This window comes from Ceratotherium simum, chromosome 17, assembly GCF_057802395.1.
Source record: "Ceratotherium simum simum isolate JZ-2026a chromosome 17, ASM5780239v1, whole genome shotgun sequence".
Lineage (NCBI taxonomy): Eukaryota > Metazoa > Chordata > Mammalia > Perissodactyla > Rhinocerotidae > Ceratotherium > Ceratotherium simum.
The window spans coordinates 11,494,167-11,510,790 of NC_141916.1; the positions used below are offsets into that span (position 1 = coordinate 11,494,167).

General features: G+C 48.9%; 1 protein-coding gene across 3 annotated transcripts; it reads left to right on the top strand.

Annotated features, from left to right (window-relative positions):
• Positions 1–2,696: 2,696 nt before the first annotated feature.
• DCTN2 (dynactin subunit 2) lies at positions 2,697–16,485 on the top strand. Of its 3 annotated transcripts, none has more exons than XM_087442136.1 (15): positions 2,697–2,872; positions 3,778–3,846; positions 11,918–12,014; positions 12,188–12,249; positions 12,581–12,679; positions 12,949–13,109; positions 13,306–13,456; positions 13,808–13,873; positions 14,087–14,125; positions 14,303–14,380; positions 14,473–14,544; positions 14,800–14,902; positions 14,997–15,088; positions 15,569–15,692; positions 16,032–16,485. In XM_087442136.1, the coding sequence occupies exons 1-14, from the start codon at positions 2,837–2,839 to the stop codon at positions 15,683–15,685; spliced, it is 1,242 nt and encodes a 413-aa protein (XP_087298262.1). In that variant the 5' UTR covers positions 2,697–2,836; the 3' UTR covers positions 15,686–15,692; positions 16,032–16,485. The 3 variants fall into 3 exon arrangements, with proteins under 3 accessions (XP_087298262.1, XP_087298263.1, XP_004429374.1); XM_087442137.1 differs by having other exon boundaries at positions 15,572–15,692; XM_004429317.3 differs by lacking the exon at positions 15,569–15,692 and having other exon boundaries at positions 2,699–2,872.
• Positions 16,486–16,624: the final 139 nt, after the last annotated feature.

Sequence of the window (16,624 nt, forward strand, 5' to 3'; positions counted from 1 at the left end):
CCCAGGTCACTCACTGCATCCTACCCCCCACATCCCTGATCTGTCTGCCTCTCCCTCGGACTCCACCCCCCTGGAAGGGATAAGGAGTCTGAGGTGGGCCTGAACCTGTTTAGAGAAGAGAGTCAACAGCGCGTCCACCCGCTTTATTCCAGGGCATCGGCCACCCCCGTCACGTCATCTTTCCAAATTGGGAGCACACTTCTCATTCCCTCTCCCCACACCCCCACCCCCGCACAGATTCCCAACCCACTCAACCTGCAAGGGCAGCTGCCTGTACCCCTATGGAGCTGGGTGTCCAGGTCCCATTTTTCAGAAAGGAGTGTCAGGGGAGGTCCGGCCATTCCCTTCCTCTTCTACATCCAAAGGTGCACTCTACTCTCTCCCCAACATTCACACTAGGTCCCCAGTTTGAAGGAAGATGAACTCCCATCCTGGGCTATCAGAATTCAAAAGCAGATAAAATTCTCACTTTTGCCTCATAGGTTGAGGCTGGGATGGAGGTGGAGAGGAGTAACTTTTTCAAGAGAAAGGGAGTTAGAAAGTGGTGAAGGAGGGGTGATGATGGGAGCGGGTAAGGCCAGAGGGGCGTTCAGAGAGGACCTCTAGGGCAGACATCTGCATTAGGGTTTCAGGCAGGTTTAGGCACATATGTGAGTGTGTTTCTTGTCCCAGTTACTGTTGGGCAGAGTACCAACACCCAGCCCCTTTCTCAGGCCTTTCTTCTCTATTTCTCCCCCTTCCCTGGCAAAAAAAAAGCCACGCCTAGAGATTCCTTGTCCTTCCTCCCCTCAGGTCAGACTCCTGCTGCAGCCCCTGGGCAGAACCACCTAGAAGCTGGCCGAATTGATTTTTCTCCCTGTCACAGGCCTCTGCTGGCGAACAGAGAAGTTAGACTGCAGGAATTGAGGTTCTGGCCAAGGGGAGGAGCAGGGTGATGGGAGACAGGAGGAGGGGATGGAGGTTCTGCCTAACTAACAATTGCCTAAGGTCACTTAGACACTACGAGGCAAGGATGGGAGAATGATGGCCTGGCCAGACAAGACCTAAGCACTCAGAACTCAGCTGAGGGGGTTTCTGGAATTCAGCCTATACCTCTAACCCACCTTGAATCTTAAGGAAACTGAGGGAAAGGGGTCCCGCATAAGAAACTGGATGGGAAGGCAGTAGGAGAAAGAGGGGTTGAGGCTCAGGGAGGAGCCAGGAGAGTATGCATACAATGACAATGAGTTCCAAACTCGGGAAAATAGGCATCTCTCCAGTCACTGAGTCTGGCACTCTTTCTAAGTGTTGCAGCATTCTGCAAGCTCAGGAAATATCCCAACCTCAGGCCCCCAGGGGCTCCAGGGTGGCATCCTTAGTGAAGGAGTTTCAAAATGCTAGTCCATAGAGAGTCACTGGTCAGAGACAAAAGTTCACCAAGTATACCTCCCCCCAAAACACACACACACAATGCGATAAGTTTTTCATAAAGCTGGATTTGTTAAGTTTCAAAGGACTTTTATTCTGAGAATATGTCTTTCTGTACCTTTCCATTAAGTAAGGATGGTAATAGTAGTAATAGGTTTTCTTTCCTTAATGAACTTACTTGGCAAAATAAAAACACAGCAATATCATGTCTATCTTCAAAAAGGTTTATTGTTATTGTTTTGATTTTATTGAACTGTGAAATTCAGAAGTTTGAAAACTATTAGTGAAGTGGTTAAGAGCACAGCGGGTGTTCAGACAGACACAGAGCCACCACTTACCTATTTATGAATGTGAGATAGGATTGCCTGATTCGAAAAACAAAAACAGGATGCCCAGTTAAATTAGAATTTCAGATTAAAAAACTAATAATTTTTTTTGTGTTAGTATGTCCCAGGGCCAGCCGTGGCTTAGTGGTTGAGTGCGCGAGCTCTGCTACTGGCAGCCCAGGTTGGGAACCCTGGGTGCGCACGACGCACTGTTTCTCTGGCCATGCTGAGGACGTGTCCCACATACAGCAACTAGAAGGATGTGCGACTATGACATACAACTATCTACTGGGGCTTTGGGGGAAAAAAAGGAGGAGGATTGGCAATAGATGTTAGCTCAGAGCTGGTCTTCCTCAGCAAAAAGAGGAGGATTAGCATGGATGTTAGCTCAGGGCTGATCTTCCTCACAAAAAAAAAAAAAAAAAAAACTCCGAAATATAGGATGGGACATATTTACACTAAAAAAAAATTAGTTGTTTCTCTGAAATTCAAATTTAACTAGGCGTCCTGTATTTTATCTGACAGCCCTAACTTGAGAAGATAACTTAACTTTTTCACTCCTAACATGACTAAGCCTTTACTAAATTTTACTCGTTATTGTTTTTGAAGCCCTGGCTGTGCCACAGCATGCCTAGTTGTATTATTTTTATGTAGTCATTTAATTTCTGGGAGTCCAAATTTATTCATTTGGAAAACAGGAATTATAAAAGCTCTTTCACAGACTTGATGTAAAAATGGAAGAAAATAAGTTGTACGAAATGACTCCCAAGGCGCGTTATTGTCGTTGCCCGCCCAAGCCTCAATCAGCTAAGACTACATGTCCCACAATTCTAGGCGGCGTCCCCCTGCCATTACCTCATTCCCTGGCCTCGTTCTCGCCAATCCCTGCCTCGCCAGGGGTGTGGTGGCGGGCTGTTCTCGCGACTTTTGCTTTACCCTTCTCCTGTGTTACTCCTGTCGCGAGACTTCCTGCTCCTCCGCCTTCTCCGCCGCTCCCTTTGCCGCCGCCTTCTCCCGGGACCCGGACCCAGCCTCTCCCCTACCCGAACACCAGCCCCGGCTCCACCGAGGCCCCGGTCCCCCAACCCCGCCTCGCCGCCGCCATGGCGGACCCTAAATACGCCGACCTTCCCGGCATTGTGAGTACAGGGCTGGCCCCGCCTCCCCAGGACCGCACCCCAGACCTCCTCAGGACCCCCAACAGACACCAACCCGCGACCCCTCCCGCCTGCAGCCCCTCCTCCGCCCCCGAGGCTCCCGCCGCTCGCTCCCCGACGGGCCGCAGCACCTCCTGGACTCCTCCGACCCGCCTGGGCCGGGTCGTGGGACGGCCTGCCAGGCCCCTTTTCTGGCAGTCGCCGGTTTCTCGGCCCAGAAGTCGTCTCCAGGCGCTCACCACTTGTGCCCGAGTGTTGTGTCAACATCACCCGTGTTTCCTCAAATCTTCCCATAAGCCCCCCATCCCCACCCCCTTACACACGTACCAGGCCACTTGGTGATGGCCTTCACCCTGCCAAGGAAGAGGTTACCGTGGCAAAACCCTTGTGCCAGATGGAGAACTCTGTCCTCCGGGGAACCTCCCCACCCCGCCCCGGCACATGCCGGCATGTACCCTCCTTTTTTGCCGCCCTGCCTGCATCCTCTGGGTGGGGGTTGGGGCACAGGACCTTGGGTACTAAGGTCCTGAGTCACTCTCAGCCCTTGTGCCAGGGTAGTTGTGTACAGGCCCTGATTCGAGCATAGCCCCTCTCCTACTTCTGACATAATGGACGCCAAGAACTCGCCCCCGTTTCAGAAGTCAGGGTAACATCTTTGTCATCACTTACACTCACCATTTACCATCAGGTCACAGTTGTCCCCACTGCCATCTGCATCCTTCTAAGACATGGGAACTGACATGCAGTTCCCCGGGCAGGTGGAAGAGAATGCATAGAATCCTGACACCACAGCCTGTCTTCTCCATTAGTTGTTCAAATGGAGGGGGGTCAGGGGTGTTCATGGATGCTGGGTAGTGAGGTTGGGTGGTCACTGCTTCTACCTGCAGGCCAGGAACGAGCCAGATGTTTATGAAACCAGCGACCTACCAGAGGATGATCAAGCGGAGTTTGATGCGGTAAGACTATGTGCTGCCTCAGGACTCCTCTGGATTCTGACTTCTCTCCCCCAGGCAGGCCCTTTCCCATTTCTGGTGAACCACAGCAATAAGCGGGTATGCCAACCCAGCCTGGGTGGTATGTAGGTTCTAAGGCTTGCAAAGGCCTTGCTGGTCTTACAGCCACCAATGAGCAATGCCAGAAAGGAGAGTCAGGTCAGTGGAATTACAGCTAACAAGACCTGATCTTCAGCCTTTTAAATAAAATTGAATCTCTCAAAACAGTTAGGTTTGGGGCTAGTGACTTAGGCCCCTGGGTGCTAGTCCATGGTAATGAATCCTGAAGCCTGAGCTAACTGAGGTTAGGACCTAGGCCTTCTATTTCATAAAAAATTTCACTCAATACATGTTTATTAGTGTCCTACCAAGAGCTAGATTTTGAAGTATAGAGGAAACTCTTTTATGTGAATATCCAGTATCCGTTGGGCAAGGAGTAAGAAAATGATTAGGAGATTTTAGGAAGATCAGGGACCTGGTCAGAGCAAAACAAATTTGAGGAAGAACATAAATCTTTCATATCAGCAGAGGAGAGGCCCTGGTAGCACTTTCACATCCAAGAAGAGCTCTGAGGAGGAAGGAATTAGCTATGGACACATTTTAACTATGAGGGGAACCACTTAATCATTGTTTATTGAATGTGTTCATTTTGTATTGGTTTTTGTGCAATGCAGAGGAAGAAATGTCCCTGCCCTCAAGGATCCCCCAGACTAATAGGCGAGTTAGTATACATATAGGAGACATATGGAAGAAAAAATAAAATTGAATGAATGGAAATCAGCATAGTAAAAACTCTGTATGTAAGTGCCAAAGAGGAACAAAGATCTCTTAGCATGTCTTACAGGATGTGTTTTAGGTTCTATTACTTTCAAAGAGAGCTGGGCTTGGGTCACATTGATGGCGTGAGATCTCAATAAAGTTGTGACCAAGAGCCAGCGGGAACAGGCTCAGTATGTGTCTGTAAGTCCTGTGGCTGTGTCTGTGGGGCTGGTTAGTTCTGGAGAATGCTGATTGCTGGCTTATAATGTATGGCTTGGCATACTCGCTTATTCTTTGTTTGATTGCCCCCATGTGGAAGTGTTCCTGCTTTGTGAGGAACATCTTCGCTGTCCCCTCTCTCAGTGGTATGTTCCTTGTGGCTTCTGTACTTGCTGGCATGTCAGTCTGTCCCCCAAGCTTCAATACATGTAGGTAATGCAAATGTTGTCATTGCTCAAGGACCTGGGTGTGCAGCTGTCACTCCAAGAGGTATCTTATTAGGAAGCTGTCTCTGACCTCGCAGGGCAGGAGTGTGTATGCTGAGGACTCACACTACTGCCATAGTTCAGAGACTGTTCAACTCTGGCCTAGGCCTCTGCCTATAAAATATCAAGCCTTCATGGTGAGATAATGAATGGAACTTTGTCCCTTTGTCACTGACTATAACATAAGCATGTGGTATCACAGCAGTTCCCTTTCCAAACCAAAAAATGCATTGTAATTTTCCTTTTGAAGGTACTGGGATATCTCTTAATTAATAAAAAGATGACACCCATTCCAGGCGTGGAAGAACCTGAATGTGCAACCCTGATTGGCTCTTTCTTCCTGCTGAGCCTGAGCAGCCTATTTTAGTAACATCTAATGGGGTGGCTGATGGGGAGAGGCCACCATAAGTGTTCATTTCCTGCGGCATATTGCCTAGGATGCCAGTATAGAAGTGCATAAGAGCTGGATGGTAAATACAACAGGAGTCAGTTGCCTCTGTCACCTAAGGATCAGCTAAATGACCCTCCATCACTAGGGAGGAGTGGGATGGGGAGACCTTCAGTTGCTTCAGGAGCCCTCAGGTGGGGGTCCGGAGGCTGAGATGTTTCCTGATGTCAGCTAATGTCTCTGGCCCCTGTGTGTCCCTATGGGCCTTAGAAGGGCAGCTTTCGGGAAGTCAGCTGAGTAATGGTTCTGCCACTGCTCTTAATACTGACGTAAATGTGCAACTTGAGGAGCAGTGGGTTGTACTTAGACAATCCAGAAACTTCATCCCTGTGAGGCCTGGATTCTCACCAGCACCCTATCCCCTTCTCACCTACCCTCTCAAGACCTGGCACAGGCAACAGTGCAAACCCACTGTCGTGCCTGAACCATGAGGTTTTCAGTCACCTTAACCCCTGGCAACAGCATGGTCTGCCTTAGTCTCCAGGTTATTTTCAACTTTAATTTTATTAGTTTTTAAAATAGATAATATATGCACATAGAACAAAAGTCTCTCTTCCCACCCCTGCCTGCCACCACTCAGTTCCCTTCCCTGGAGACAATCAATATGACCAGCTTGTTATGGAACCTTTCGGGGGGTCTCCAGATTTTTATTTAAAGGAATAGTCAAAGAGTGTTGACCCTTACTGTCTTATTGCTCCACTGTGGAAGAAATCGGGCTGCTGAAGGAAATAACATGCTCTAATATCCCTTAAAGATCATAATTGCTAGTTTAACTTAAACGTAAAAGTTTTGCTATTCCCATAGTGGGGAGGATGGGGAGGAAAGTAGCAGAAGCTTTTAATTTTGGTAAAGGTGATCCTTATTTTCTTACTATCCCTTTAAAAACAATTTTAGCAGGAAGTAAAATATTCTAAAGTGAATAGGCCAGAAAACTGCACGGGCTAGCCCTTTCCTCCTCAGTCTTGGAGGATCTCCTCTCTGCATTTTAGACACTCCCTGGTTGATTGGGGTGATGGGCTTGTTTGGAGACTTTTGTTAAAATGGCGTGTCAGGAAAGCTAATTCCCAGTTTGACTCCCCTCCCCCCTGGGCCTACAGCTGTCCTCAGGTCTGTGAGGCATTCTGCTCATGGCTCTTGAACTACTGGAGCAAGGGGACTAAATTTAAAAAACTTCATTAGAAACAGGACTTAATTTCTCTCTTTATGCCATAACTATCCCCAAAGCCTTGTGAAAGGGGAAAAAATGACCTAACCATAGTTTGGTGGGACCCTGGCAGAGGCTTCAGTTCTCCAAACGGTAGATCCTGCTGGACACTCCACCAGCCTGAGCTGAGAAACAGTAGGCTCTCTCCCTTACAGTTTGGGATATCATAGAGTATGCTTTTTTGTGTTCATTGACTGTTGGCACACTTGAACTTACCTGAGTTTTTCCTAATGCTTCCCCCATCCTCCCTCCTCACCACCTTGCCTGGACACTAGTTTGCACAAGTAAGACCATTCGATGCTTCTTCTCTGCATGTTTTTTTCATCTGCCATCTCGCATGCAATTCCCTGTCATTGTGCTATTGTCATAGCTAATCGTTTTAAATTCTAATGAGTCCCTAGCTGGGTCACTAAGGGGCCTGCTGCCCTGTGTTTAAAGATCATTAATCAAGGTTTAAAAGCACAACTATGATCCATGAATCACTGTCTCTTCCCCTTGTGAGGTCTGCAGGATAAAACTGTCCAGTGAAGGATGGGACGGAAACATGGAGGCTGGGAATGCTTTTGGACCTGAGGCATTTAGAGGCTGGAGTTAGAAGGAGGTTGCCTTTCTCCTCCTCAGACTGAAATGGAGTTGAGAAAAGGAATGACTTGTAGCCATTCTAGACAAGGGTGGAGAACAAGAGGGACAGCTGCAGTTCTTACTTCTTAGCTGTACGTGGACTATCCTGGAAAAAAACTAATTTTAATATTCACCTATGCTGAGCCTGTGGAGAAAGGTAAAGGGGATAGGAAAGTGGTGTTACATGCAATTTTAAGGTAATAACTTGGGTTATTTGTGCTTTCACGAGTCTTTCTGTTTCTGTGCCCCTCCTTTAGAAATAGATGGATGTTCAGCCTTATGGTGGTCCATCCTGGACAGTTTTATTCTACAGCACTATCCATCTTCCTTGTCGTCATGGTTCTGAAGTCTCCCTGGCTGCAGTGTTGTCATAGAGCCTGAACAGGCTCAGAGAGCAGTGGTGGCCTCTTCCCCTGCCTGATCTAGAACCTCAGGTCTTGCCCTCTGAGGCATAGTCACTTAGCCAAACAGCCCTGGGGAGTCTGGGAGTCCACTAGTAGAGGGCCTGGGAGTCATGTGCCAGGTAACCTGGTACCTGGGATCAGAGCACTTAGAATTTTCCAATCAAGGTGGCCGAATGTACTAGGTTTCCATGGTGACTATTACTCCAGGTTACAGGAATTATGCCTAAAATCTCATCATTGCCCAGCCCACCCATAGGACAGACCTGGAGGTGGTATATACTGCTTACAAACTAATATACCACTTTTCCTTTTCTTTGATTTTCTGTGTTCCCCCATTCTGCGTGTTCCTCATGATTTGAACTTGAACTTATGGCCTATTGTCCTCTCTCTCCTTGAGTTTCTCCCAAGCTGGTTTTAGCTTGGTGGGCATGTAAGAGAAAGGTATAGGTATAGTGTGTGTGCCTCCCCTGATGTGTTTGCATGTGTGCACTTGTGAGTGCTTGCACCCACTCTGTGCAGAGACATCCCAGCCCAGACCGCAGGACCCAGATCCACTTCTACCCTGAGCTGGAAGAGGAGTCTTGGCTGGGCTGGACCCTGCATCAGACAGGGACTAGAGAGGTTGAGTTCAGGTATATCTAGCTGAAATCTCTCGGCAGGAAGTGCTTGTCTTTATCCCACCATGTGTTTTCACATACACATAACCGTTTCTGTCTGCCGGCCAGTAGAGCTCCTGGAGAGGAAGGGCACACAGCTGGATTTCCCCTCCTGGCAGTTCTTTACCAGTCTTGCCTGGAAGCGGTAGCCTTATCCATGTGGCTGGACTAAGATAAGGCCTCTTTGAAATGCTCTCATCTTTCCCCCTTATCCACCTTCCAACACTTGTGAATCTTGTGAAGAGGGTTGAAGAAACACGTTCTGCCTGTGGGCTGGCAGCTGTGAATCTTGGTGTCCTCTGGACTCTTTGTGCTAGCACATCATGGCAGAATTGCTCTGGGTCCCTCAGAGATGCAGGTAAGCTACTGACCACTCAAGATGGATACCAACACTCCAGACCACACGAGGGACCAGGATCTGCCCTGCCTTTCTTCTGGCAGCAGAAAATGAGAATGGCGCTGCAATTAGGTACTTCATAGTTCCTTCAACTCACCATCTGTACCTGACATATCTTGTTCTGCTTAACTAAAGTCATATCAAACCACCCACATGAGCACCCTCATTGTGACTGATTCTGCCATCCAAATATCTAATTCTTCAAAACTAGAGAAACTAGGAGACAGGAAGACTTGAGCCATGAACTCCTCCCTTGAGAATTATGGACCCTCAGTCAGCTACAGGTCCTCAGAATCTCCATAGCCTTTGCTTCACTTTCTGCCATTTCTACACCTCAGCCTTCTCTTCCCTCAGTTTCCTATTCCATTGCCACTAGCTTGCAATATCTAACTACTAGTTCTCCAGTGATCCTAAATTGCTGCTGTTAATGGCAGATCTTCATGACATCCTCACCACCAGAGAGGAAAGTGTCCCAAGCTCTTCTTTTTCTTGGCGTATGTGATGACCCCAGCTGAAATTTCTTGGCCTCCAAATTTTGCTAGGCTCCCCTGGGCCCTGTGGTGCGGTGTGTTTGAAGACAGTCATGTAGTGCATGTGACAATTTGCTAATAACAATTTTGTCTTTTTTTCCCTCCCTCACCCCCATTTCCCCACTCCCTTTCCTTTTAACTCTTGATTTTCTCACCTCTGGGGAAACCACAAGGAGCTGGTAAGAAGCCTGACCTTTCGTCTGCTTTTTAGTGGGATGTGCTATGATGGGCAGTTGTCTCTCTGTCCTTTTGTCTCTACTAAATCTTTCATCTCTCTGTCAGCCCCACCCCCCCCCACAACCTTTTCCCTTCTCACAAATCACTGTAATGACACTGCCCCCGCCCCATGCCCCCAGATCTCCGAGACACTGGCGGAGTAGGTGCCACTGGAAGACTAAAGTGTGCTGCCCACCTGAGTCTCCCGGGCCACACCCTCGAGAGGCTCTGAGAGGATGGCAGCGTCGGGCAGCCCTCCTGACCCAGGACATGCTCGGGCAGCAGGAATAGTGAGATGAAAGCACTGTCTACCCATTACTATCCAGAACCTCTCTCGTCCTGTGTGTTGGCCCTTTTTTACTCCACCCCTTCCCTGTTTGGGAAAGTAAATAAGAAAGTAGGCTCTCATCTGCACCGTGCCTGGCCCATAACAAGGGCTTAACCAATGGTAGCTCTGGCGAATTTCTTTCCTTGTCTGTAGACCATTCCTCCCATTCTTCTTTTTAAGAGGTTTTTCTTTTAAGTGGATTTCTACTTCGTTGGCCTTGATGGGGGCGCACAGGGAGGAGTAGCATGTTCTTGAGCGTGAACTGAAGAAGAGGGGGTTGTCTTTGCTGAGCATGAGTCCTGCTCAGACAAACACTTTGTAAAGGCTAGAGACCACCGCACAGTTATTTGGCTGGTGGGAGCTCTGGCCATAACAATTCAGAGAAGATTAAAGAGACAATAATTTGGGACTCAGTTGTCCCTTCCCTGGGCACTTGCATATGAGATGTTGGACCCTTTTGTTTTCCCTTAATCTTTAGCTCTTGCCCCTCTGTCCAGCACTTCCCTGAAGAAGAGGTAAAGATCAAAGTTGATATTTTCTCCTTACTGCCTGTCTTCCCTTATTTTTAAAGTGGCCACTCACACTAATTCCTTCTGTAATAGCAGACCAGAGACACAGGCCAGAGCTTCTGTCTGCTGCCCTTTCTCTGTGATGTCTCTCCATCATCGTCCCCCTCCCCCCACCCCAGTACCCATACTCCAGCAGAGGGTCTCCGTCCTGGCTGCATGTGATAATCACCTGGGTAGCTTTTAAACTGGCCTACTGCCCTGGCCCTACCCCAGAGCAATTAAATCAGAGTCTACAGAGGTGAGCCCAGGCCTCTTTTTTTTTTTTAAACATTTTCTAAGTGATTCTGTTGTGCAGCCAGGATTGAAAACCATTGTCCTAGTTAAAGGAAAGAAGACTTACTTTGCCTTCCTCCTGTAGAAGGTGGAGATGTTATCCCCAACAGAAAAGGCCGCCTGGGTCTCCTTCCCACTTCCTCCAGTGATGCAGTGAGAGCTCTGGGACTGCTGACAGTTCAGGGAGAGACATGCAGTCTGGAGCGCCTGGTCTTGGTGTAGTTATTAAAATCTGAACAGCTGGTAGATACCTAGTAAGGAGAGAACCTCTCTGCCTCAATTTCTAGGGTAAAAATTGCCCCTTTTCTTTACCATGTCCTCCGTTTAGGGAAGAGCTTCAGTGCCTGAGAGACGACAGAGGGGTCAGGGAGAAGAGGCAGGTGCTGCAGCTTCTCGTTGAAAACATGCTGGGCTCTCTCCATTCAGGACTTATATGTGGCCCTTGCCCACAGGTGCCCTTGGCAAGCAGATACTGCTTAAGCTTGTTGCTTCTAAGATGTCCTTTAAACAATAATACAGTAAGCCCTTGCCTTTTCTCTATGTCCCCTGAATTCCCTGGCTTCATGGCAGCCTGGAAACAGGGCTTCTGGTCAGGCCGCCTGCCAGCTTTCCTTTTGTATCTAAGAGCTGGTGTCTGCCATTGAGCAGCATATTAAAGTCCTCATATCCCCCTCAGAGTTAGTAGCTTGATTGTCGGCCATCTCTCCTCTCTCCTTCCAGCAAGAATGGGAGGTGAGCTTGAAAATGGACTTCCTCAGCAGCCAGGAACTTTACTTTTGGGAGGGGGAGGTTAAAAGAGGTCAAGTTGGTTTCTTGCCCTGAGTGCATGGTTTGTGCCAGATAACTGGGAGGGCCCAGTGGGATGGGGTGGCGGGATGGGGAGGCTTATGTACAGAGTGGGTGGGGAGGTTATGCTGCCTCTGTTCCCAGTTGAATCAGGGTGTTAATATTTATACAACTGAGACTCCACATTTACCAGGAAGCTTCCGTTTCCTAGGTTGAGCCTGGGAGGCAGCTTGGAATGGAGCCACCCTTCTTTCCCCTCAGGAGAGTAGGGCCCAGTTTCCTAATGGTTTGGGGGTTTTGTGGGGAAGTTCTGGGGTGGAAATGAGTCTGCCCCTGGCCTGAACTACGTATTCCTGCAGGAGGAGCTGACAAGCACAAGTGTGGAGCACATCATTGTCAATCCCAATGCTGCCTATGACAAGTTCAAAGACAAGAGAGTGGGGACAAAGGGACTTGGTGAGACTGGGCTGGAAACTGGGTTGGGGGAAGCCTGTCCTCAGGTCTTAGTGACTTTTGCTTTGGGAAAGGATTCCTCATGGAGATCTCTCATGGAAGCCCTCATAGTTACCTGAGACCATGCTGCCCTGGGCCTAGATCAAGCCCTCAATTCTATCTTCTTTTGTTGGCAGATTTCTCAGATCGTATTGGAAAAACCAAGAGGACAGGATATGAATCTGGAGAATATGAAATGGTTTGTTGTGTGTGTGTGTTGTTGGGAATGGTGCAGTGATCCTACTTAGCAGGCATTTAGGAGGGAGAGCAAGGGGTACAGTCTGGATTCTGAGTTTCTCTCTGGTGGGGATCCTGAGAAACCCAGTAGGAGGCAGTGAGGGTGCTTTGTACCCCTGCTGTTTGCTCTGGAGAGTCTCCAGGCTCCCAGCTATCTCCAGTTCTTCTGTACTAGGCTGTTGTGGCCTCTGAGTTGGATGTGATCCCCTTAAAACTCAGGCTGAGGGTTTGGATACATTCTTGAGGTTCCTGTACCGGGAGGTGTGGCCTCACTGTCTGTGGTTGCTCTGTAGCTTGGAGAGGGTCTGGGAGTAAAGGAGACGCCCCAGCAAAAGTACCACCGACTACTGCATGAGGTTCAAGAGCTGACAACTGAAGTTGAGAAAATCAAGGTAACTAAACTCTCTTCTCCCCTCTCTGCCATGACTTACATAGCAGAGGAGGACCTCCCAGCAGGAGGAGAAAGATTCCTTAAGTTTCTGGATAAGGGGGCTGAGGTTTCCAGAGTTTAGGAATGACATGACTCTACATTCAGTGCTCTAGGTGGATGAGAACCATCCCTGTGACTTCCAACCACAGCTGTCCTTAAAGATCTTGGTCTAGTTTTTTTTTTTTCTTGATTCACTCTTGCCACCCCTCACTGTCACTGTTTTCATACCAGACGACAGTGAAGGAGTCAGCCACTGAGGAGAAGCTGACCCCTGTGGTGCTGGCCAAACAGCTGGCAGTCCTAAAGCAGCAGCTGGTTGCTTCCCACCTGGAGAAGCTGCTGGGACCAGATGCAGCAATCAACCTTACTGACCCTGATGGAGCTCTGGCTAAGTGGGTGCACTACTTTGTTGGGAAATCATTGCTGATTGGGGTGTAGAGGGACTTAGCCAGGTACTGACAGGGATACTAAGGGGAGAGGTGGCCTAGCTGTTCCTTAGTGCTGACTGTGAGGCAGAAATGAGAGAGAGGGACTGGGCTGGCCCACAGCCTTCAAGGCATGATATTATTACTTGGTCTCCTGACCCAGGCGCCTACTGCTGCAGCTGGAAGCAACAAAGAACTGCAAAGGGGCTGGTTCAGGGGGAAAGACCACCACTGGGAGCCCCCCAGATAGCAGCCTTGTCACTTACGAACTACATTCTCGGCCTGAGCAGGACAGGTTCTCTCAAACTGCCAAAGTAAGTATGTATGTAGTATTGCTTGGGGGGCCGAGGGAGATGTGGTTCCAGAGACTCTCCTGGTCCCAGAGACTCTCCTGCCTCCCTCCAAGGGATCAGATCTGGGGAGAGGGTGCTGGGAATGCTTCTGATTCCTCTTTGTGTCTCGTCCTCCATGTTTCCCTTACCCATCTACTTTCAGTCTGGATTTTAAGATTGTGACTAGGGGTGTGTTCCAGGGAAGAGACCCTTGGCAGAGTGGAGCGGAGAGCAAGGGAAGTGGCAAGCAGACAAGCAGGGAAGAGCAGGATCTTACCTCCCACTGCAGCAGCAGGGAGGCAGGTGGCAAGTCTCACCTCCTTCTTCCCCTAGGTTGCAGAACTTGAGAAGCGCCTGACGGAGCTGGAAGCAACTGTACGCTGTGATCAGGATGCTCAGGTCAGGTGCTCTCCTGTACTTAGTCTGACCCTCAGATCCTGCACCTTGAGCCCTAAGGTCCACAGCATTCCACAGAAGCCTGGGAGGAGTCAGGAAAGGGCTTCAGTTACAGGATCAGCCAGTGGGTTGCCAGCTAGAACCAGAAAGGATGGGAGAAGGTGGTAATCAGATAGAGATAGAACCACTGATTTCTTTCCTCCTCTTCCCCACCAGAATCCCCTTTCTGCAGGCCTACAGGGAACCTGTCTTATGGTGAGTGTAAAAGGAACCTGGAATCTTTGGATTACAGAGGGGATGTTGGGATTGGGTTTGCTTGGAGAATTGTTTTGGGGTCTGTATCTATATATTATCTCCAGTGGAATATGGTGTAGCTTCTTCCTAGTCCGATCCTTTCCCCTTCATGAAACTTGTCCCAACCCCTACCCCCAGGAGACTGTAGAGCTGTTGCAGGCAAAGGTGAGCGCCCTGGACCTTGCCGTTTTGGACCAAGTGGAGGCTCGGCTACAGGTATTAAGTGGAGGGCAAACTGGATTATAGAGAGCTTGAGACTTTGGAAGCTCTGGGTGCCCTCACTATTAACCTTCAATCTGTGCTTTCAGAGCGTCCTGGGAAAGGTGAATGAGATTGCCAAGCATAAAGCCTCTGTTGAGGATGCAGATACACAAAGCAAGGTCAGGAAGACACCTTTCCCCCATCTTTACACCCTGTCCTGCTCCCTCATGTTCTCTGACTCATCCTGGTGGTAATTCCAAAGCATGAGAGCACTGAATCCTCAGGTCCCTGTCTTCATAAGCTCTTACTGAGAAAGTCTAGGCAGTGCTTCACTCTCGCCCCACCTAGTTGACCTTGCCCCACCCTGGTGAAGTAGTCAGTGTGTACTTCACTGAAGGCTCAGCCATCCCCTCTGCGCCATCGTGTCCCTCCAGGTGCACCAGCTATATGAAACCATACAGCGCTGGAGCCCCATCGCCTCCACCCTTCCTGAGCTGGTGCAGAGACTTGTCACCATCAAGCAGCTGCATGAGCAAGGTGGGAGGCCAGCTGGAAAGTGGGCAGCTATTGTTCTCTTCCTTCTTGTCTTGGACTCTGACCTCATCCATACCTTTCTTACCTTCTTTTGTAGCCATGCAGTTTGGGCAGCTCCTGACACACTTGGATACCACACAGCAGATGATTGCCAGTTCCCTCAAGGACAATACCACCCTCTTGACCCAGGTGTGTGCCCCTTATGGGTCTGCTCCCTCCCTTCTTTAACACACACAGACTAGGTTCTCCCTCTTTTTCTCACAGGGTTCTGCTCTAGCCCGTTTGGTACCATGGTAGTGTGTCAGGGGCGTGGTTTGAGTCTCCATACTGTTTCTCAGTGGTTGTGGGACCTTTGACAACTTACTGAATCTATGAACCTCTGTCTTACTATCTGGAAAAGTATACCTATCCCAGAGTTATGTAGACTAGGTGAAATACTATGGGTGAATTGTTAGGAGTTCAATGAGAATGTTTTTCCTGTAAAACCTATCCTTCCCTTCTGTAGTCTCAGCTTAGCTTTACTTTCCTGGATCCTCATCCAGATGCTCCTGAGCACAGTACATTGGAAGGAATATGGGCTTTGAATTCAGGAGCCAGGCCCCAACCTGGTCCTGCCACTTCCTTCCTGACCTGGGCAGTGAGCCTCACCTTCTTCCTTCATTCTTTCAGCAGTGCCCGGCACATAATGAGTCCCCGGTGTCTGTCGGAGGCACTGTTCTCAGTGCTGGGGGAGCATTCGAGTTGAGAGACCAGCATCACAGGACCATCAAGATAAATGAATATTAAGTACTTGGTACACGTTTTCCTCTAGACCAGTCTTCTAAAATTTTGAACTATTGAAACCCTCCTTTCAACAAAATCTTATTTGACCCTCACTACATGAAGCAGATAAAAGAACTGTTCTGGTTGAAGTCAGGATGGGAATTCTTGAGTCCTGCCTGCTTGGCAGACCCTGAGCTAGGGCCCTGGTACTCCAAGGGTAGTTGGAAAACTGCTGCTGTAACCTCCCCGCTCTGGGGCCTATGAGCTTTGTTTCCATGTCTTTTTTGTCTTCTCCAAGAGAATTTCTCCAGGTCTTCATCCAGGTAAGCACCTGGTCCTGACAGAGTAAAACATCTCTGTCACTTTCTAGGTGCAGACCACCATGCGTGAGAACCTGTCCACAATTGAAGGGAATTTTGCCAATATTGATGAACGGATGAAGAAGCTGGGAAAGTGAGCACCTTTGGGAGATGAAGAATGGGGGTAATCCTTAGCCCTCTGAACTCTGTTAACAGCTTACATAGGGTCTCCCCTTAATTATAACTCTCACATCCCCATCCCATTTGACACTGGGGGCAAGGGGTTCTTCTTGCATGTGGGGTGTACACCCCTCCTCTGATGAATAGAGTGGTAGCTGGGGGATATTAGATGGTGGTCTCCCCTCACAGGCCCTGGGGATGATGTGGGCCCAGCCACCTGCCAGCTCATGTCCAGTACTGCTTTGCCTGGTGTGGGGAAGGACTGGGTCCTGTCCTCCAGCACAGCTTCTATGGCTGATTGTAACTGTACAACTGTTTCTGACCATTAAATGCTGTTGTACTCTGTGTGGCCTCTGCTGTGTTTCCTGGGGAAGAGGCAGCACTGAGACATCCGCAGCGTAATAGGCAGCCTAAGCCACTCTCGACTACAAGAGGGTTGAAATTGTAACCTGTTCTTATCAAAGAACTAAGGAAAAAATGAGTA

Coding starts and splice junctions, on each gene's coding strand:
- DCTN2 (XM_087442136.1), top strand. CDS start 2,837: ATGGCGGACCCTAAATACGCCGACCTTCCCGGCATT. Junction 3,847..11,917: donor ATCAAGCGGAGTTTGATGCG/GTAAGACTATGT, acceptor GTATTCCTGCAG/GAGGAGCTGACAAGCACAAG. Junction 14,381..14,472: donor AAGTGGAGGCTCGGCTACAG/GTATTAAGTGGA, acceptor CTGTGCTTTCAG/AGCGTCCTGGGAAAGGTGAA.